A 22055-nucleotide genomic window follows, 5' to 3' on the forward strand; every position below is an offset into this window, starting at 1 on the left:
AGACCATTTCCAGGCCATCCCAGGAACAATAGAATTATCCAGTCAATCACGCTTCCTTACCAGACACAGCGGAGCCTATACTCCTTATTTGGAAAGCCTACATATCCCCAACACCTGCAGGCATGGCCGTTGAGGGCCCAACCCGAAATCGGTGTGACAGCCCCTGATTGGACCTAATTGATCAGGGTGATCGAACCCTGATCAACTGATTGGCAATGAACCAGAGAACGCCCAAAAGCGCACAAAATCCTTGAAGGTAAAAGGTGCTGCATCATCTTAAAATCTCTCTCTGCAGCAGCCAGCTACAGCAACGGAATAGCGGTGATCTTCACCGGCCACCACAAGGAGGACCATCACGCCACCAACAGAAGGAAGACCAGAGTCAGAGCATCTGAACCGACCGAGGACCAAACATCGAGGGCTACAGAAGTCGAATACAGATAAAGGCCAATATCTGTCTGGGTACTTGCTAGTCACTCAAATGTTAAGTTGAGGTCTAGTATGAACCTTTAGTACTCTGTAGAATAACTTGTGTTGATGGAGTGATTGATTAACTACAACATTGTGTGAGCGTGAATGAACATTATTTCATGAAGCAAAGTTGACTCACAGTCATTTGTTGACTGCATAATGGTTAAAGACAAACTGTGGTAGCAACAATGGGTTCATATTCATGTACTGACTGAGGTTGTTTATGAAGGCCCTGCCTTCTCAACTTTGCTCGTGGGGAACTTTTCCCCTTGGGAAAACATACCTATGATCATCAGGGACTGTGGCAACTTTACTTATATTTGGCGCCTAAATCTCCTTCCCAGTGAAGCTCATTGAAAGAGAAACATGTCAGTATATAATTGGTGAATGATCTTCTCCCTCCCTCTTTACACCTTTGCCAAAGATGAATATTAAACCACTTTTCCGAAATCAGTGATTTAATCTTTAGAATACAAGACAAAAATAATTCACTGCCCATGCAACAGGTTACCCGCCTGTTGCTGCTGCAAACTGCACAAGTTGTAAATATAATGAAAACTGCAAAAGTGAAAGAAGGATGACTCAAGAACAGGGAAATTCCCTCCCACAGAATCTTCACAGTTTTCACTGCTCCTGATTATGCAAAACGAAAGTAGTGGATCTGAATAAATAGGAGCTGATTGGAGCGCTTTACAACAGAACTTCATTCAACAGAGAGAGAGTCACTGAGCTTGACAGAAGATCCTCCAGCAGAAATCTATTCAGCAGCACAAAGTCAAAGATGATGAGAGCAACCGTTGTAATGATTCTCGTTCTGCTCCTGGGTGCCATTACTACACAGGGTATGTTGAGTATCTTGTGTTTTAGTTCTAATTGCTCTATAATGTGTAGAGAGGAGCCTTTCTATTGACGTATTGACCAGCGATACATGTCTGAGTGTGCAGTTTGATTATTCATTGAGAATTAAATAGTGACTGATGCTATACTACTGAGAATATAAAGCTTGTTTTAATACTGAATTGAATGCTGAAACAAAATACCAAAATTCTGTCAACTTCAGACAATATCTAACTATAAGTTAATTTAATCTTTTCACAGGTATCCCAATCCCGGGCACTCAAGGCCGATGCCTGTGTCCTCGGACCAGCTCCATTCCTATCAATCCAAGGTACATCAAGAGTTTGAAATATATTCCCAAAGGACCGCACTGCGAGACACTGGAAATAATGTGAGTACCTGTGTTAGAAAGTCAGCGTTAACCTTTCCCCTTCAGCTACACCCATTTAGATGCTGCACTCCATGTTGGGTCAATCACAATTTGTTTATGAGGCAGATTGAAAGGATTTTGTTTCATAAATTTGCTGAATTCCCACCTCTCGGTGGGAAACATTTGAGTTCAATTTTAAACATTTATCTTCTCTTCACAGTATTACCATGAAAAACAGGAGCAGGGTCTGTGTGAATCCTGATGCTGATTGGGTGAAGATTATCATTAAAGCCACAAAAGGTTGGTGTCTGATGTTTGTTATGTGAATAAAAGAAGATGCATTGGATTTTTTTTACCATGTTTGTCCTCTTCTGGTCGCGGGCATTGAATCCCCTCTGCTGCACATTCTTAGAGGTTTGTGGGGCGAAATTCCCCGCACTCACGACGGTGCGGAGAATAGCGGGGGTCGTAAATTTTTACAACCACGCTAGTCTGACGCCCTCCCGCTATTCTCCCCCCCCCCCCACGCCCGATTCCCGACTCGAATCGCCGCCGCCGTTTTTTTACGGCAAGCAGCGATTCTCAGCTGTCCGATGGGCCGAAGTCCAAGCCCTTTACGACCGTTTTTAGGAACGTCAAACACACCTGGTCTGACCGTTCGTAAAAACGGCCGTAAAGTTCGGATCTTGGCAACCATGGCACCGATTGGCACGGCAGTACCATGGCCGTGCCAAGGGTGCCATGGGCCCGCGATCGGTGCCCACCGATCGTGGGCAGCGGGTCCGATTCCCGTGCACTCTTTGTCCTTCCGCCGCCCCGCTGTATCCATTCGTGGGGTGGCTGAGGGGCATCCCGGCCCGCGCATGCGCGGGTTTCGCGCAAATGCGCGATGATGTCATCCGCGCATGCGCGGGTTGGAGTCTTCCAATCCGCGCATGCGCGGCTGACGTCATGTGACGCGTCAGCCGTTGCAAACTCTGGCAAGCGGGCTTAACGAAATTCGTTAAGCCCGCGATGCCGGAGTTCACGGCCACGGCATGCTAGCCCCGACCGGGGACCAGAATCGGTTCCCGGTCGGGGGGGGGGGGGGGGGAGGCTGGCGTCAAACCCGCCCGTTTTTGACGCCAGCCTTACGATTTCTCCCTGTTTGGGAGAATCGCGCCCGTGGTCCTTTCTGGTGCTTTGCCCAAGTGTTCAGTATTTAGGTGTGATCCCTGGGAATGAACGCTAGTAAGCTATTCAACCACTGTTGGCACTAGGGCTTAGCCTTACACTGTCCTCACCCACTATCCATAAACGGTAATTCCAGGAAGAGGCGGATGTTTCACTGAATAGCAATCTGGTGCAGGAATGTTGGGTGATGTCATGCTCCATCAGCCATAATGCTTTGACTCATTGTCATACCTTTAGTAACCAGCTGAGAACAGACAATTCAATCTCAGACCCCTGAGCAAACCAGGAGCTTTAAGAATAAATATTAAATGTGTATCTTCATCAATTTCACCTCGGTTTACTGCTGCCTTCCTTCTTTTATGGTCTGCTCAATGATTTTCTTCTTTGCATTGTAAATTGCCCTAAAGCCTATAATTTGTAACCTTTAATTATCTGTTCTATTTTATTCTTCAACATAATATTCCTGCAGAATTAATCATTCACAGTAACCCCGTGGATCCTGCATGTTACAATCATATTGTAAAATCAATGAATTGTTAACAAAATAACAACTGTGAGCAGTGCTGTGTGAACAGATCAATATTTAATTGCCCTTATATTGCTGAAGTTTGTCCTTGATATTAAAATGCTGCCTGCTGTTATGGGAAAGATTTTAATTTATTTAATTTTATTTCAGGTGCCAGACAACACAACTGAGAAATGAAGCTGCAATGGGATGGACTCGATTCTACACCTGGAAACCTGCAGTACAATGAACACTGAAATGAGGGAAGCTCTGTCCACGGTGTTCACTCTCTGATGTCACCTTCTGAAGGGTGTTCAAGTAGTTACCCTGGACTGATTCCTGAATCTTGTTGCACTGATTAACCCTGTTGTCAAACTGTAATTGTTTACACATGGCCTAGGAAAGCAGGCTGATACTGTGAAATGTTGTGCCAGAACTCAGGTTTTTTTATTACAAGATGTGACTGATGTATGTGACTATTAAGTATGGAGTCTGGAATTGCTACTGCAAGTTGCTCTGTGACTGAAATCAATTTGTTAACAGTTCTCAAGAAGCTTTGGAAAATAATTTTCAATCATCCAAATGTGCAGGTGGAAAGAAAATACTCACAGATGAATCTAAATTAAATGGATAATGTCAGTTGTTAAATTTTCATGTTCGAAATAGAGTTAGGAGTTGATGCCAGTTTTGGAATAACTGCTAGATTTTTGGAAAAAAAATTCACAAAATGTGAGCTTTACTGCCAAAACCAGCCCTTATCGCCCATCCTTAATTGCCTTTGTGCATGTTGTGGTGAGTTTTCTCCTTGTATCACTGTGCTCCTTGTGGTTGAGGTACAGGAATCCTGCTGTGAGGGAGGGATGTTGAAAATTAACCTGAGGAAGGAGCAGTACTCCGAAAGCTCGTGTTTGAAACAAACCTGTTGGACTTTAACCTGGTGTTATAAGACTGTGCTCACCCCAGTCCAACGCCAGCACCTCCACATCATGGAAATTAACTTGTAATCGTTTCTTTATGACACGCTACTTGCTTACTGCTATTTATGATACACGGAATTAATGGAATGACAATCCTTAAAGGTTCAAATTAGCAGAATTATCCAATTATTTTTTCCAATTAAGGGGCAATTTAACGTTGCCAATCCACCTATCCTGCACATCTTTGGGTTTTGGGGGTGAAACCCACGCAGACACGGGGAGATTGTGCAAACTCCTCACAGACAGTGACCCAGAGCCGGGATTGAACCTGGGACCTCAGCGCCGTGAGGCAGCTGTGCTAACCACTAGGCCAGTGTCAAAGTTATGTTGAGTATGGATCATGTGACTAAATTATGTGTGAATGAATTGTTTCCATTTTTTGTTCCTTTATTCTGAAATGTAATTGAATGATTAAAATAAATTAGATTTCTTCTGAAGAATGTGTTGTCACTGTTTCTCAATCTTTAGCTAAACAGGTGTGCATTTCTTGAGTAGACAATTTAACAACATCTTAAGGATACTCTTTGAAAAGTTCTATATGACTTATTTGCAGTGTGACAGATTGCAGAAACAAATTCTGCAAAATCTCAATAGGTGATGAGCTATTGTTAAATTACTACCACATCCACCTCCCAATTCATTCCCCCACCTCCCACACTGCCAGCTCCACAACCCTGGTGTACTGCAGTGAATGGGTTGTTGAGTTGCCCAGTGTGGGGATTGGGGGGGAATTGGGAGTGTGGGTAGATGTTTGCATCCTCTTTCCATTGTAACTCATCTCAAAATAACTGGGCAGGTTCTGCCCTGCACTCAGTATTGATTTGGGAAGGTCAGAAGCCCACGTTAGTTAAAGTTAGCAGTCAGATAATTGCAAGAGGATGCAAGCTGGCCGGGTGATTCCTTCCGGAATCTGGCACATCATAATTGAAGATTCTTTTTTTTTTCTTCCTCTGTAGATAGTTCAGGCAGTGCCCTATTGGGCTCCCCCTCCATCAGCACCCCAACTCCCTCCCTCCTCACTGTCATAATATACATCCATGTATATGATAGAGTGCAGACAGGTAGTGATTGACACACAGGATGACCAGTGAGCACACAGAACACAGCAGCCAATCACCAGAGAGGACACAACCACAATAAAGCCAGAGGGCACCGGTTTTCCCGCTCTTTTGGGATCCAGCCTCTGAGACAGTCAGAGCTCGTGAGCAGCAGCTAGTACAAACACCATGTGGTAGTCAGTTAGTCTGGTCAGGCTAGCCTCAGGTCTCCAGTCAAATCAGCATAGGGTCAACCCACAGTTAAGCATGTAATATAGTTAGCTGTTAAATAAAATTGTGTTGCATCTCATCGAGTGTTGGAAGCCTGTCTCTCTCTACACTGCATCAAATGCAGTCCACATAGACCCAGCCTGCCCAACACATCACCCACCACCCTCCTTGCCCTCTCTCCCCACCACCCTCCTTTTCCCTCTCTCCCCACCACTCCCTTCCTTTCCCTCCTGTTGATACAGAGGCGAGGGTATCTGATCTCTCCAGCGCAAAGTTTAGTGCTTGTACCATTTGTTCTTTGTAGAAACGTGTTGTGAACTGTTTTAATAATCAGAGTATTCACCGCCCCCCGCCCCCCCTCCTCCCCGTACATTGGTACTGAGGTGAGGGTACCCTGTTTCTCAAACACAAAATTAGTGTTTGTACCGTTTGGCGTTGTATATATTTTTTACTGTTTTAAAAAAAAAGCTATGGCTGGGGGATTCCATAGGAAGCAGTTTTATTTATCTTATCTGAGCATTCCATCTGGTCACAAGGACATACAGAATTCCTCCAAACTGTCAGTCCTCACCTGACCCCCAATCGCATGGACACCCTAGGGTCACCCTGGCCTCGGTCTCACTTCGCCTTCACATTAACAGCACCTTGTCCACACCACCTCCCCTGTGCAACCCAAACACTTGGTCGGTGATTTGTACCCATGGGATCTCGGAGGCTTTGAATTCCCACTCAGGTCCCTGGTCCTACCCATCAGTCCTGACCATAACGTTTGGGAAGGAGGCAGTACCACACTTTAGAAATGATGCACAGCAATTAAAATAACCTGGGCTTCACACTCAGCTCTCCACAGAGTTTCCCTTCCATTTGTAAACTGCCCAAGGCAAACATGTCCCTGTACGAGCTGCTTTCTCTCAAGAACCAGCCATAAGGAATTAATTCATTACGTTATCAGATCTGTGGGGTGAGAGGAACCAAATAGTTTTATTTTTAAAAAAGTAAACATTACAGTTGTACAAAGCCAAACGGCACAAGCACAAATTTTGTATTGTAGAAACTGGGTACCCTCCCCTCTGTATAAATGTATGGGGGCAGGGGATATTCAGATTATTGAAACATTAAACAACACAGTTCTAGAAACACAAACATCAGTCAGTGACCTTTGATATTCAATAGCAGGGTGTTGATTGCATTCTCCCGCTGGTGCGTGGGAACGAATGCAATCTCGATGCCAGCAGTGGGCTGGAGCATTGGAAATGGATCTGTTTTCTCCCCGATGCTGGGTTCTCCGCCTCACTGGGAACTCCCCTATCGGCGACGCAAGGAGCAGAATTCTGCCCATATTTAGAAAGTTGGAGAGAGTTCGTGAAATATTCAAAGGTTTGGATTGCAGTCAGCCAACATTATTGCATCAATGGATCTGCCCAGAACAGCCAAAGCTAGGTTGGTGATCATGTGTTTGAAGAATGTTTAGGAGATGAAGAGGTCAGACCAGACATGCCTAAAGTGGAAAAGGGAATTCTGAATTTCTTTTGGCCCATTTAGCAACACTTCCTTGATCAATTGACAATAAACATAGAAGCTGCAGAGGGAAGTGATTCTCCAACTTCCTATGGAAGCGCCTGATGCAGGAAAAAAGCTTTGGGGTGACATTTTAGCACAGTGGTTAGCACAGTTGCTTCACAGCTCCAGGGTCCTAGGTTCGATTCCCGGCTTGGGTCACTGTCTGTGTAGAGTCTGCACGTTCTCCCTGAGTCTGTGTATGCTTCCTCCCGGTGCTCCGGTTTCCTCCCACAATCCCACAGTCCAAAGATGTTGCGGTTAGGTGGATTTCCATGTTAAATTGCCCTTAGTGTCCAAGAAGGTTAAGAGGGTTATTGGATTGTGGGGATGGGGTGGACGTGTGGGCTCAAGTAGGGTCCTCTTTCCAAGGTCCGGTGCAGACCAATGGGCCGAATGGCCTCTTTCTGCACTGTAAGTTCTATGATAAGTTGTCTGTGTTTGAACAGTGCTTCCAGGATATGGGGCGAAATTCTCCCAAAAGCAGTCAAAGTGCCGACACCGGAGTGAAAACCGGAGTGTTTCACTCCGGCATCGGAGGCCGCTCCTCGCCCCCTATTCTCCCACCCCCAGGGGGCTAGGAGCGGCGCCATGTCAATTTCATGCACAGGGCCTTGGCGCCGCGTCAAAGCGGCGCCGCGTAAATTACGCGGCCGGCGGCGCTAAAATGATGTCACCCGCACATGCGCGGTTGCCGTCCTCCCCGTGGGCATGTCGGAGTGATCTTGTGGGGCAGCAGAGGAAAAAGAGTGCGTCTTTTAGAGACGCCGGCCCGCCGATCGGTGGGAACCGATCGCGGGCCAGACCCCACTGAGCACCCCCCTGGTGCTCGATCCTCCCCCCCACCCCCCCCCCCCCCCCACAGGCCGCACATGCAGCGTTCACGCGCTGTTCACGCCGGCAGCGACCAGGTGTGGTCGGCGCTGGTGTGAACCGGTCGGATTGGGCAGGCCGCTCGGCCCATCCGGATGGAGAATCGCTGCTCAACCTTTAGAAACGGCAAGCGGCGATTCTCCGAGCGGCCTGTCGTAAAACTTGGCACGCGTTTTGGGGTGGGGGGTGGAGGGTGGGAGAATCGCGTGCGGGTGCCAGGGCGGCGTGGTAGGAATTGCCCGGCACTCCCGCGATTCTCCCACCCGGTGTGGGGGTCGGAGAATCGCGCCCATTATATTTTTCTGTTAGCTCAGTTTTGTTAAAGTTGGGCTGTTTCTAAATTGAAGCAGAACCGATGATGTTTTATTGACAGTTTTATGATACATTTTGAGGACTTCTTTTTGCTGGTACTAATAAGTTCAAAAACATGGGGCGGCACGCTCTGTTTCTGAGACTAAGTGTTGCCATCAACACAGAATCCGTAGACTTCCACGACAACAAAACTTACGCCAGACTTGGACCAATTCGGCTACTGTTAAGGGGCTAGCACCAGCGCCATATGAACACAATTGATTCTCATAAGAAACAGTGCCACTTTGGCGATTGACACTCAAGACGCTGACATTCTGCAGCCACATTTAAACACTTCACTCCCCACACACCATTCCAGCCAACAAGATGGCAGCAAGTAGAGCAGCTCCACGCTTCACCAACGTCGAGCTGGAGACCCTCCTGGACGCTGTGGAGGAGATGAGGGTGACCCTGTACCCCGGCCCAGGAAAGAGGCTGCCAGCTGCCACCATTCATCGTTCCGGGTGCAGGTGGCAGAGGCGGTCACCGCCACCAGCAACCCTGTCGGGACCGGCCATCAGTACTGGAAGAAACTCCATGACCTCCTCATGGTACATGGGGCTGGTTTAGCTCACTCGGCTAAATCGCTGGCTTTTACAGCAGACCAAGCAGGCCAGCAGCACGATTCGATTCCCGTACCAGCCTCCCCGGACAGGCGCCGGAATGTGGCGACTAGGGGCTTTTCACAGTAACTTCATTGAAGCCTACTCGTGACAATAAGCGATTTTCATTTCATGGCAGCCAAGGTGTGTAGGAAACACTGTGCCCCTGGCACCAACCCCCATCCCACACACCCGTAACATGAACCTCGCAACCCTGAGAGTGACTGAATCCCCACCCTGCATCCAGACCGGCCACCATGGCCGGGTGCCCTGGACGCTGAGGCCACCAGCTGCCCACCTCATGAGCTGCATGCGTCGGACTGCCTAACACTGTCGTCTTCTGTTTCTCTCCCCCACCTCAGCAGGAGGCTGCGCACAACAGCCTGAGAAGACACGAGATGGACTGCCAGACCTGCGGCCCCTCACTGTGACCGACAGAGGGCCCTGGATGTGATCGGTGGCCCAGAAGAAAGGGAGATCGCCGAGATGGAGCTCGGCTGCAGGCGAGGAAGTGAGGCCTGCTTAGTCGCAGTTCCCCATAACACGTGTGTCATGCCTACCAACAGCACCCTCGCCCCCATACCACCCTCACCCCCACATCACCCTCACCCCCGCAACTTCCCTCACTCCACATCACCCTCACCACCCATTTTTTTTCCTTTATAAAAAATCTTTTCCAAGGAAGGCGCAATTTAACATGGCCAATCCACCAACCTGCAAACATTTTGGATTCAAGGGGTGAGACCCATGCATTGGTTTGGAAATAAGGCAGTATGGGGCTGATGTTATTTTACATCAACAATTTTACTTCGAGGGCAGCACGGTGGCCTGGTGGTTAGCACAACCGCCTCACGGCGCTGAGGTCCCAGGTTCGATCCCGGCTCTGGGTCACTGTCCGTGTGGAGTTTGCACATTCTCCCCGTGTCTGCGTGGGTTTCGCCCCCACAACCCAAAAATGTGCAGAGTAGGTGGATTGGCCACGCTAAATTGCCCCTTAATTGGAAAAATAATTGGGTAATCTAAATTAAAAAAAAAACAATTTTACTTCGAAAGTGTTAACCTCATCACAGTCAATGGTGTAGCTTCTTCCAAGGCTGAGATGTAGCAACTGCAAAGCTTGATTTGACAATTGGATTGGCTGGACATTGACAGCTGCAGATTTTGATGTCTTAGAACGTAGTATTGCAATGATCGAGCACATTTTCTGGTCAAACAACAAAATTAAATAATAAAGATTGGGAAATGTGTGCTGAAATTTCCACTGTTGGCTGACCCCAAGATTATAATTTTATTTTTGCTATTTTTCTTATTATTTTTGTGATGCCACCTGGGAAAACCTACTTGATGCACTTTTGGAGCACAGCCGGTATTCTTACTGAAGTAGGAAGTGTTGCCCCTTGGCCTGGGAAGCTGGGAAACATTAAAGAGGGTAGCACACAAATATTGTGGTTGCTGGAACTCTTGAACTTATTAAGGCAGTTGATATGCCATTCATTTCAGCAAAGATATTTGGGGAAATACTTTATCAAGGAGATGACGAAGACCCCATACCTATTGAATGCCACATAGACAAGTTTTCACTTTGATTTAATGTGTATTTCACTAATTGTGTGAATGAGAAGAGATTAAGAATTGATATCATGAGGCTGAAACAAATGTTGGAGAAACAGCAAATCTCCAGACTTTTAAAAAATAAATTTAGAGTACCCAATTAACTTTTATCCAATTAAGGGGCAATTAGCGTGGCTTATCCACCTACCCGGCACATCTTTGGGTTGTGGGGGCAAAACCCACGAAAACACGGGGAGAATGTGCAAACTCCACACGGACAGTGAACCAGAGCCGGGATCGAACCTGGGACCTTGGCGCCGTGAGGCATCAGGGCCTATCTCCAGATTTAAATGGGTAGATACAAGCCGTTAATTGCCTGATATTTTTTCCCGAAAGAAATTATTCCAGTGAGAAGTTACTGGGAGGCTTATAAGAAGGGTGCCTCATATGATGTAAGTCATGGGATTGTAAGATTTATATTTTATCACTATTTTAAAATCTGCAAATGTCTGCAAATATATACTTGTTAATTTTGTTTATTTTAAGACAGAAGAGAATCTGATATGGTGCGAATGTTGTGATAATTGAGTGCATACTCTAGTTGTGATTGAGAGCAGCTGACACTAATTGGAGAAAGGTGAGGGCACATAAATAAGAACCAGTTCCCACCTGCGGAGAACTGTATGGAAGGGAAAGTTATTCGGCATTTCTGTTATACCGTGTTTTACAAATAAACCAATGTTGAAAACAAACTGGCTCCAGTGACTGCCTTTGCCGGAGGGATGTTCATCTACCGACTAGGGGATTTTTGCGGTAACTTCATTGCATTGTTAATGTAAGCCTAGTTGTGACACTAAGAAAGATTATTGTTATTACTGAACAGGGGGCATCCCACATATATTTATCAAGTTCAACAGGAATGATTGGTTTAATTTTTGTGTCGATCACCTCTTTCATGCATTAACATGGAAGACCTGGTATATTGTGCCTGGAATGATTATCAGACTTGATGGTTAGAATATTCTTTATCTCAAGGCTAAGTTCACAATGTAACGTTGTAAAGCTCCAGGGATATCTCGCAAGGCGAGTCAGAACATCAGAATGTGCTCAGAACTAAGTACTAGACAAAGTTATTTGCATTCCTGTTAGATCCCCCAAGATGTTCCCTCTTGTCAATCTGTGGTCACGACCCTCTTCAACCTTCCTGTCCATTACTGCATTAAAGCAAAGTCAAATGTTGACCCATAGAGCTACCTGGAAAATAAAATAATCTGATTTCCTGGAATTCGCATGGATTCACCAAGACTGGCTGCTGTTTGTGTGAACTCAGATGCTGGAACTTCCATAACCACTCTACAAACCCAACGGAATGAGTCATCCCAGCTGCAGCCGCAACATTTAAACTGAGACCTGCATCAACTCTGGACTTTGCTTAATTTTATTTCATCACGATTTCTGTTGAGACAAAAAGGAAATTATCACCAAAAGATTTCACCCTTCATTAGCCAACCTCTCCTGGTATCTCTCAGGGTGTTTCTCAGGTTATTATGTCTGGGTGGGGAAGGAAGTTGTGAGAACAGGGACTGAAAACATTGGTGGGCGAGTTCACCTAGAGTTGTTATCTATGGGGTTTATTGGGTGCAATCTAAGCTCAAATAATCAGAGTCCATTCTGGGCAGGAGTGATCAGTTTGTACCTGGTGCCACATAATGGCACATTGTTGCCATTTTGGGCCTCAGCGGGGAACGTACCCCTGGCCGGCATTTTAGCGTCATTTCTTGGAGCTCTTCAGTGCAGGAAGAGATCAGGACAACATTTTAAAATGGTGCCCTGATCTCTTGACCCCCTCCCCCAATATGACCCTTGCCCCCCCCCCCCCCCCCCCCCCATGCCCTAACTTACCCATAAGGGTGTGCTTGAGCCACCCTCCCTCCCCCCCAATAACCCACCTTACAGGGCTGGGCACTCCCAGGCCTCATCCTGATGTGGGAAAAATGCCAACCTGGCACAATGACAGTATCCTGTGGCACACAGGTAGCATTGGCAGATTGCCAGGCAGGCAGTGCCAAGGGGCCTGGTGCCACCCTGCCCGGAGACACTGTGAGACACCCCTCCCCCAGCACTGTTCAGCCTGGTCCCCATTTGTGGACACCAGCACTAAATGGCACTCAGCTGGGGTCTTCTCAGTGAGGCCGATAGATGCCGGGTGGCCATGCCATCCAGCGAGAACATAGTTAAATCAATGGGCGGGACACAGATTGTGATATCTTTTGAGATCTAGTTAGATCTAGCGAAGCGTAAGGACCGTCAGGAAGAGTTCTGTTCCAGGATCTATCGGGTGCCTGCTGTCCTGATTTTGGTAGGGCGCAGCCGGTAGATCGCGGCCATAATGTAGGGATTGGTTTAGCAAAGGATTCCCATTGTCTGGCAGCTGTTTCAATGCAGAGGTTAGGACAGCTTGTTGGAGCTTGTTCCAGGATCAACAAGTGTTGAGAGTGAGACTTTGTTGTGTGTTAACACTGCCGGAAGCAAATACTTGGAGTTGGCAGGTGGGGAAAAGTACAAGATTCTTAAGTGTTTCAGGACTAAAATGATTTCAGACTCTGACGGCACTCAGAGATGGCTGACACTGGTGAATGGTAGAGGAACTGTAGGTAGTGGGAGACCAGGCGCCTGATACAAGTTGGTGGATTGTTGACAATGTAGTGCTAATATCCAAGAATCTGAGGTGGTTTATGCATCTGGAGCAGTCAGCACTGGGAATGGTGATTCCCACAGTGTGAGGAGAATGATATATCTTGGAGCACTGGAATTGACCTGGGGTATTGCCAGAAATGAAAAGTTTTATTTGAAATAGGTGAAGAAATATGTTATCGCTACACTAGAAATAATCCACTGCATTGATTATTCTTAGGTAATGATAGCTGACCCAAGCTATAAGGGGCCAAAGCTGAGTAAGTGCATTAATAGACAACCATACTTTCAGGCTGTGGTAGGCTTCTCATTTAACTGTGCTTCATTGACAAGGATGCTTCTTTGACTGTTAAAGTTTATTGCTTTGTTGCTCTTTTTAATGAGTGGAATACTATCCCATTAGCGTCACCAATAATGTTGCCAAATTAACTAGATATGGCAGTTATTAATGATAATATTGCTTTTCAGAGTCGCCAGGTATCAAATGATACCACCACAAGGCTTTACCGGATATCGATCAAAGACCAAACAACCAGTTAGTCAGCTCAAGTTCAAAGATAGTTTATTTACACACAAGGATTACTTCGACATGCAACATAAAACACTACAAGTTAAACTACACCTAACAACTACAATAACCTATACTTAACTTCAGGGCAACCGGCTTTTGCCGATGAACAAGGCCTTTGTTTGGATCCCTGCGTGGCTGGGTCTGGAGAAGTGACTTAGTTTCTGCTGGGCTCATCCGTCTGGTAGCAATCGTTGGACTTGAACTTGTCTTCTGGTCGTAATGCTACACCTGGTTTTAGGCGTAGGCCGGAGCCAAGAGAGACCGAACACATTGCTGTGTCTCTTTTTATCTCTCTGGGATTTCGCGCTCTTTGGGGTATTCCTTGGCTTTGGACCCAATAATTCGACAGGCTTTGATCACTGCCTTTGATCTTGGCCAATAAAGGGGCAGGTGCCTTGATGGCTGGGCATGGCCTGAGCGGTCATTGACCTTGGCTGTTTGGGCTTTCTCAACAAAGGGAGTGGCACCGGTTAGTCTGCATCTGTATCGGTTATCTGAGTACGGTCCTTTTGTTCCGGGGAAATGGGCCAATAGAATGCAAATGAGCGGGGGTTTCAATCGGGTCTAGCTATCTGGGTTGCAAATACACACACAAGCTCTGAGTGTGTCTGAGTCCTGGGTTGGCCATAATTCCCATGGTCCTTTGCAGGTGGCCATCTGAGATGGCTACAGTTTGTAGAAATAGAATCGTAATACTTTAGTGAGTAACTAAGGTTCAGTCGTCTGATAAGAAATACAGAACAGGTCTACTAACTGCCCATTCTGAACAACTCACTAACAGATCTTACAGGCAAATTTGGACTTAAGACGTAATAAGTTGACAGGAATAATATAATTTCTGAAAGTTAATTTGAAGCCCAAGGCGGAAATATGTTTTGGGAGGATTGAACTGTTCAGGAGCGACAGCATGTGATGAGATGAGGAAAAATTATGTTAGGGCTTGGTGGAGACCAAGCCTTTGTGCAAAGGCTGCAGGAGCTCATGGCAGTTGGACAACATTAGGGCAGGCTTTTGCCCTGGGTTAGACAAATAACTCACTATATAATTGTGATTTTAAAATAAAGGAATTCTATATACAGTAGGGCATTAATGTCCTGACAATAATCCATGCAAGTCCACACCTGAGAAAAGGCACAAAGTAAGAATTATTTGAGTTCCTCAGTGCTGTCAGGCAATGCAGGATTACTCTCTCAAGAATGACTTTGGTCTAAAAACCATGTTCTTCGGCGATCACTCACTAATGAGACTGATTGTCTTCCTAAGAAATTCTATGTTACTTGTCATAGGTTCTTCCATGGCTGAGGAGCCCGTTCCGAGAGCCACATCTTCGACTGCACACTTGGCAAGTGGACTTTAGATCGTTTATATTCCTTTTTCAGACTCCCTTTCTGGGCATCCTCTTTCCATCGGGTGTCCTTGAAGAATTGAGTCCCTTCAATCTGGAGGTTCCTCCAGGTAGGTCTCTTCTGAGTAAACGTATTCCAGGAGTTGATGTCTATGTTGCATTTCTTGAGGTAAGCCTCAGGGTGTCTTTGAAGCACTTCCTGGTTTGAGGTCCAGGGTATTGGGTCCTTATATTGCCTTGGTGACACTGATGAAGCCCCGGTTGTCCTGTTGCAGCTCCTTAGCTTTCTCAGTCCAGCATTGTGTTGTTCTTCTTTGTACCTCCGCCTTAGCTAATTGATGAGCTCTGCTATTTAGCCTTATCCGTTGTGCCATTTTGCCAGTCACAGAGTGCTTTCCGCACATTTGGGTTTCCAGATAGCTCCTTGTGTAGATGTCCAATGTTCTTTTCTTGCAAATATAGCTTTCACCACTACAAAAACTGCCTTCTATTTTAATGATCAGTAGCTTTAAGATGACTGGATCAGCAGGATCCCCAGAGCCAGAGCAAACCATACTGTTGATAATTTTGCTTTGCTGTTTTAAATTAACAGAGATGGAGTCACAAAATTCAGCAAAACCATCCTTGACACTAGGTTTGAGTTTGAGTGTTGTTGTGCAGGATGCTAACTGTCTCAACATTAACTCTGTTGACCAACTTCCTGCCACCCCCAAACTGGTTGTGACCAACACTGTACCCAGGTGATGGAAAGGAAGAGGCCCTCTAGCAATCACTAAGATTTTATATTGTCTGGGTTTAGGTGGAATGCAAACCTGGGGAAAGAAAGAACATCTGCGTTACTGCCGCACAAGTAATGCTGAAACTTTTAATTGTGCGCACCGAGGCTCCATCATTAACTTTGTTGGCAGTAGCTCCACACCTCGATTTTCAGGCCTCAATCTAGCAAACTGCATTGGATTTGTTTTTGCTGCCCCACAGATCACCTGCTGAATTTATGACAGAAGACTCTTTGCACGGCTGCCCAAAAATCCAAATCGGCCCCGTGCCCCCCATGCGGTAGGTAAGCTCAGCCATGACCTTCCTGATGTCGTTAAATTGGAATATCTTGCTTTATATGCTGTTGCAACCTCTGACAGAAACTACATTGCAGATGTAAAATCATTGTAACTAACATCCAGAAATGTATTTGCTTCATTCCCTTTACAAACAGAACCTGAGTTTTGTAACTGAGCAAAGATATACCTGAGCTGTGCAGCTTGTATTATCATGGCCCATTTCCTATAATTCACAACCTTCAACTCAGGAGTTTGTTTCCTTTTTCTTATAATGCCGAGGATCAGTGCCAAATCTGGAACGTGACATCATCCTCTGGGTCAGCTGCAAAACGTGGACCGAACTTCTCCTATAGCCATTCTGAAACGGCTCGTGTTGGTTTGAAATAGCTCATGTTGGGGATGTATAACTCTTGTATAATCACACCTTGTGATAGGTGATTTCCTGCAAAATCTCAGCTACATTTTAACTCTGTGTCAATCGAGCAATCTGAATAACACAGTATGCATGACCGTGAAATAAAACATCTCTGTTGGTGTGAGATCATTAAAAATATTTCTATTCCAGGACTGGAGCTGCTGTCTCCTCAGAAAATGTTTTATATGTGGCAACTCAGAGCAACTGTCTGAAAAACAACATTTACACTATTGCACTTCTTTTCAAACTTGTATTATTAAGGTCCAAAGAATTACATTATATAACACAGGTAGTGAATAGGAGGGATGTTTCCTGTAAATCATGGTCTTTAGCTCTACCTTTATCAAACATGAATATTAAACCACTTTTTTGAAACCAGTGATTTAATCCTTAAAAGCTAGACATAAATAATTCACTGCCTATACAACAGGTTATCTGCCTGTTGCTGCTGCAAACTTTGCTCAAGTTGTAAATATAATGAAAACTGCAAAAGTGAAAGAAGGATGACTCAAGAACAGGGAAATTCCCTCGCACAGAATCTTCACAGTTTTCACTGCTCGTGATTATGCAAAACGAAAGTAGTGGATCTGAATAAATAGGAGCTGATTGGAGCGCTCTACAACAGAACTTCATTCAACAGAGAGAGAGTCACTGAGCTTGACAGAAGATCCTCCAGCAGAAATCTATTCAGCAGCACAAAGTCAAAGATGATGAGAGCAACCGTTGTAATGATTCTCGTTCTGCTCCTGGGTGCCATTACTACACAGGGTATGTTGAATATCTTGTGTTTTAGTTCTAATTGCTCTATAATGTGTAGAGAGGAGCCTTTCTATTGATGTATTGACCAGCGATACGTGTTTCAGTGTGCAGTTTGGTTATTGATTGAGAATTAAATAGCAACTGATGCTATATACTGTTGAGAATATAAAGCTTGTTTTAATACTGAATTGAATGCTGAAACAAAATACCAAAATTCTGTCAACTTCTGACAATATCTAACTATAAGTTAAATTAATCGTTTCACATATAGAGGCTGGTTTAGCTCACAAGGTTAAATCGCTGGCTTTTAAAGCAGACCAAGCAGGCCAGCAGCACAGTTCGATTCCCGTACCAGCCTCCCTGGACAGGTGCCGGAATGTGGCGACTCGGGGCTTTTCACAGTAACTTCATTGAAGCCTACTCGTGACAATAAGTGATTTTCATTTCATTTTCAGGTATCCCAATCCCGGGCAGTCAAGGCCGGTGCCAGTGTCCTCAGACCAGCTCCATTCCTATCAATCCAAGGGACATCAAGAGTTTGAAATATATTCCCAAAGGACCACACTGCGAGACACTGCAAATAATGTGAGTATCTGTGTTAGAATGTCAGCGTTAACCTTTCCCCTTCAGCTACATCCATTTAGATGCTGCACTCCATGTTGGGTCAATCACAGTTTGTTTATGAGGCACATTGAAAGGATTTTGTTTCATAAATTTGCTGAATTCCCACCTCTTGGTGGGAAACATTTGAGTTTGATTTTAAACATTTATCTTCTCTTCACAGTGTGACCATGAAAAACAGGAGCAGGGTCTGTGTGAATCCTGATGCTGATTGGGTGAAGATTATCATTAAAGCCACAAAAGGTTGGTGTCAAAATTCAGACTTTATGCGAATAAAGGCAGATACATTGAATTGGCTTTTTAACCATGTGTGTCCTCTCATCCTTCGTTGAGGGCATTGAATCCCCTCTGTTGCATGTTCCTAGAGCTTTCTGGTACTTTGCTCATGTGTCCAGTATTTATGTGTGATCTGTGAGAATGAATGCTAGAAGGTATTCAACCACAGTTGTCATCAGGTCTCTGTGCTGCCGCCTCTTCATCCAACATCCGTATATATAAAATCCAGGAAGAGTTGGGGTGTCATTGGATAGCAATCCGGTGCAGGACTGTTTTGGGATTTCATGCGCCATCACCCACAATACTGTGTCCAATTGTCATACCTTTAGTTACTAGCTGAAATCAGCCAATTCTTCACAGACCATTGAGCAAAAAGGGATCTCTCTGGACCACTTTCATCTCCTTTCCCTGCTGCCTTCGGCCCTTTATAGCTTACTCCATGGTTTTCTGCTCTGCATTGTAAGCTGTATTAATGCATCATTTTAAACCCTTTATTACCTGTTCTCTTTTAACTTTCAACATAATATTCCTGCAGAATTAATTGTTCACTGTGGCTCCATGGATCTGGCATGTTAATTTTCTAATATAATTTCAATGAATTGTTAACAAAATAAACTGTTAGCAATGCTGTGTAACAGCTCAATTAATAATGCCCTCAAATTTTGTTGCTGGAGGCATTGTCCTTGATATTAAAATAAATGCCTGCTGTATTTAAGAAAATTATAATTTATTTCACTTTATTTCAGGTGCCAGACAACGCAACTGAGAAATGAAGCTGCAATGAGATGGACTCGATTCTACACCTGGAAACCTGCAGTACAATGAACACTGAAATAACCGAACTCTATCCAGGGTGTTCACTCTCTGATGTCACCTTCTGATAGGTGTTCAAGTAGTTACCCTGCATTGATAACCTGATCATACTGTAATTGTTTACATGCGGCCTAAGAAAGCAGGCTTACATTGTGAGACTTTGTGGCAAGGATAAGCTTTCTTTCACGGGTTGTGATTTTGTGATGTACATGATTAATAGAGTTTGTCATTGTTACAAGTCACTCCACGACTGAAATTAATTTGTTAACAGTTGAAAAATAATATCCAATCATCAGACATCGAGGAACAACGGAAACATTAAACGATTTATGGACTGATGGAAAAATGTAAATGAAACAGATAAAACAGATAATGTCAGCTGTATTTTTTAAATGTTTGAAATAAGAGTGGCAGTTGAGGACCGTTTTGGAAGAATGAGAGAGTTAATGAGAAAGGGGATGATGGTGCAAGTTCAAATTAGATAGTGATGTGGCTAGAAAAGAATCAGAAGCAATGGACGAGATCTTCTGGCTGTTCAATCCGGTGGATCATCCAGGTGACGGCACACTCCCTTCGCGGGTATCCTGGCGGTGTGGGGTGGATTCATTGGGAAATTCCATTGACAACAATAGGTGGGAAGGCCGGAGAAACTCGCCTTATGTCCGAATGGGGTATACGTTGGAAAAATGTTGAGTCAACACCAATAGTTAGTGTCCAAATAAATTGTGGGGGATTGGGTTCTGATCTGAAGTTGTCGAATGCAATGTTGATGTCGAAGGCTGTAAAGTGACTAATCAAAAAATAAGATGATGTTCCTTTATCTAATGTTGAGCTTTGATGGAGCTGTATAGGAAGATAGAAAGTTTATAGTGGGAATAGATCAGAGAATTACTGTAATGTGACATTGTTAGAAAACAAGCTGCTAAATGTTACTGTTCCATTTGAAATATTGATGGTAAGGTCTGTAGTAAGTAAAGATTTTTAATTGTTGATTAGTTGCAATTCCAGTTTGAATGCAAACTTTCATGTTAAAATTCAAGAGCAATTGGTTATCATTGGCATTGATGCCATTTTACTGCAGTGTTTATTGATCACTGACATTGTAAATGCACCTTGGGATTTTCCCTCTTAAACATCCTAACAGGATGTTCCCAAAACTGAAGTCTGTCAAAACAAATTTTCTGTAGAAATGTCACATTTGAGGTGGCAATGCTGCTTATTATATATTAACTGGAAAAAAGTAACATTTGTATATAAACTAATTTATGTACAGTGATGAGTAGAAATATTTTGCACTGACAGATTTTTTACAGTCTTGTTTACTGAGTGTCACTCTGGAACATGTGTCCAAGTTGTACATGAATTTTCTGTTCCTGTATTTTGAAATGTAATTGAGTGATTAAAATAAACTAGAGTTCTGCTGAAGAATGTGTTGTCACCGTTTCTCAGTCTTCAACTAAACAGATGTGCATTTCTCGAGTAGGTAATTTAGTAAAATTGACTAATAATAACAACATGTTTAGGTCATTCCTTGAACAGTTCTATATGGTGCAGGATTTTTGCAGTTTGACAGATTTTAGAAATAAATCTGCAGAATCTTAATGGGCTTTTATGAAATATTAAATTACTGCCATGCTACACCAACCATCCATCTGTACTACTGTGAACAGGGTGAATACATTGTTAGGAAGCCTGGTGTGGAGGTTGGGGCCGGGGGTGGGGGGGGGGGGGGCACATGGGGTGATTATGTTGGCATTCCTTCCATTGTAACACATCTCAAAATAGCCTGGCAGAGTCTGTCTTACATTGAGTATTGACTCATATAGATGACAAGCCAAACCTAACAGTCAGACTATTGCAGGAGTCAGCAAGTAAGCTAGATGAGGCTGTGAGAAGCAATTTCATTTATCTTATCTGAGGATTTATTTTGGTCACAAGAACTTAGAGACATCCCCCGGACCGACCCGCCCCCACAGTAACCCCAAACCAATGGAGACCCTGGGTCTCCTTGGCCTCGATCTCACTTCTCCTTCACATTAACAGCATCTCGTGTCACCCACCTCCCCCTGCATCACATGGGCACTCAGTCAGTGATCGCTCCTATTGAATTACGGAGACTTTGAAGTCCCACTCTGATCCCCGATCCTACCCACCAGCCCTGACAACATCCCCACAGCGTTTGGGCAGGAGGCAATGCCACGCATTACAAATAATGCACAGCGATTATAATAATCCGGGTTTCACACTCCACCCTCCACAGAATTTTCCTCCCATTCGTATGCTTCCCTCCAATTCTCATGCTTCCCAGTCTATACGTGTTCCAGTAAGAGCTGCTTTCTCCTGAGTGAGAAGCTTTTAGAAGTGATAATTTACTGATATTGTCTAACGTGTGGGGTGAGAGGAACCATCAGTTCAGAAATCTTTAATGTTCAATAGCAGGATGTTGATTTGCTCCAAAATTAAATAGAACAATGAGCAAAGAACTGAAGGTAATCCAGCCATCTAATTTTGCTGGACCATTGTTGCTAACATTACCAAATCAATTTCTGGAATCTTTTTCTTCAAAAAACATTTTATTTAGGTATTTGTGATTTTGTAACAGTAACAGAAGAAACAGTGTACATACAAATATAAACATAGTGCAAAGGCCATCTTCCTCCCTCACAGGTCCCACCTTTCTTACACGCTAATCTAAACTAAACTAAACCCGCCCCCTCCTCTCTGCTGACAGTTAACTTTCTCTAAAGAAGTCGACGAACGGCTGCCACCTCCGGACGAACCCTAACATTGACCCTCTCAGGGCGATCTTGATTTTCTCCAGAAAGAGAAAGCCAGCCATGTCAGTAAGCTAGGTCCCTGACTTTGTGGGCTTTGAGTCCCTCGAAGCTAATAGCATCCGTTTCCGGGCTGCCAGGGAGGCAAAGGCCAGAACGTCTGCCTCTTTCTCTTCCTGGATTCCCGGATCTTCCGA

At 44.6% G+C, this 22055-nt stretch overlaps 3 protein-coding genes across 3 annotated transcripts; 2 read left to right on the plus strand and 1 right to left on the minus strand.

The window, feature by feature from the left end:
• Positions 1-1184: 1184 nt before the first annotated feature.
• Positions 1185-4690, plus strand: LOC119963741 (interleukin-8-like). Its single transcript, XM_038793044.1, has 4 exons — positions 1185-1313; positions 1570-1699; positions 1899-1978; positions 3528-4690. The coding sequence occupies exons 1-4, from the start codon at positions 1253-1255 to the stop codon at positions 3545-3547; spliced, it is 291 nt and encodes a 96-aa protein (XP_038648972.1). The 5' UTR covers positions 1185-1252; the 3' UTR covers positions 3548-4690.
• A 9516-nt stretch (positions 4691-14206) lies between these two features.
• LOC119963742 lies at positions 14207-16512 on the minus strand. The gene is made up of 2 exons (XM_038793045.1): positions 16388-16512; positions 14207-15957 (listed from the first exon to the last, which is right to left on the minus strand). The coding sequence occupies exons 1-2, from the start codon at positions 16418-16420 to the stop codon at positions 15373-15375; spliced, it is 618 nt and encodes a 205-aa protein (XP_038648973.1). The 5' UTR covers positions 16421-16512; the 3' UTR covers positions 14207-15372.
• A 729-nt stretch (positions 16513-17241) lies between these two features.
• Positions 17242-20509, plus strand: LOC119963153 (interleukin-8-like). Its single transcript, XM_038791822.1, has 4 exons — positions 17242-17383; positions 17830-17959; positions 18159-18238; positions 19018-20509. The coding sequence occupies exons 1-4, from the start codon at positions 17323-17325 to the stop codon at positions 19035-19037; spliced, it is 291 nt and encodes a 96-aa protein (XP_038647750.1). The 5' UTR covers positions 17242-17322; the 3' UTR covers positions 19038-20509.
• Positions 20510-22055: the final 1546 nt, after the last annotated feature.

This window comes from Scyliorhinus canicula, chromosome 3 (genome assembly GCF_902713615.1).
Source record: "Scyliorhinus canicula chromosome 3, sScyCan1.1, whole genome shotgun sequence".
NCBI lineage: Eukaryota > Metazoa > Chordata > Chondrichthyes > Carcharhiniformes > Scyliorhinidae > Scyliorhinus > Scyliorhinus canicula.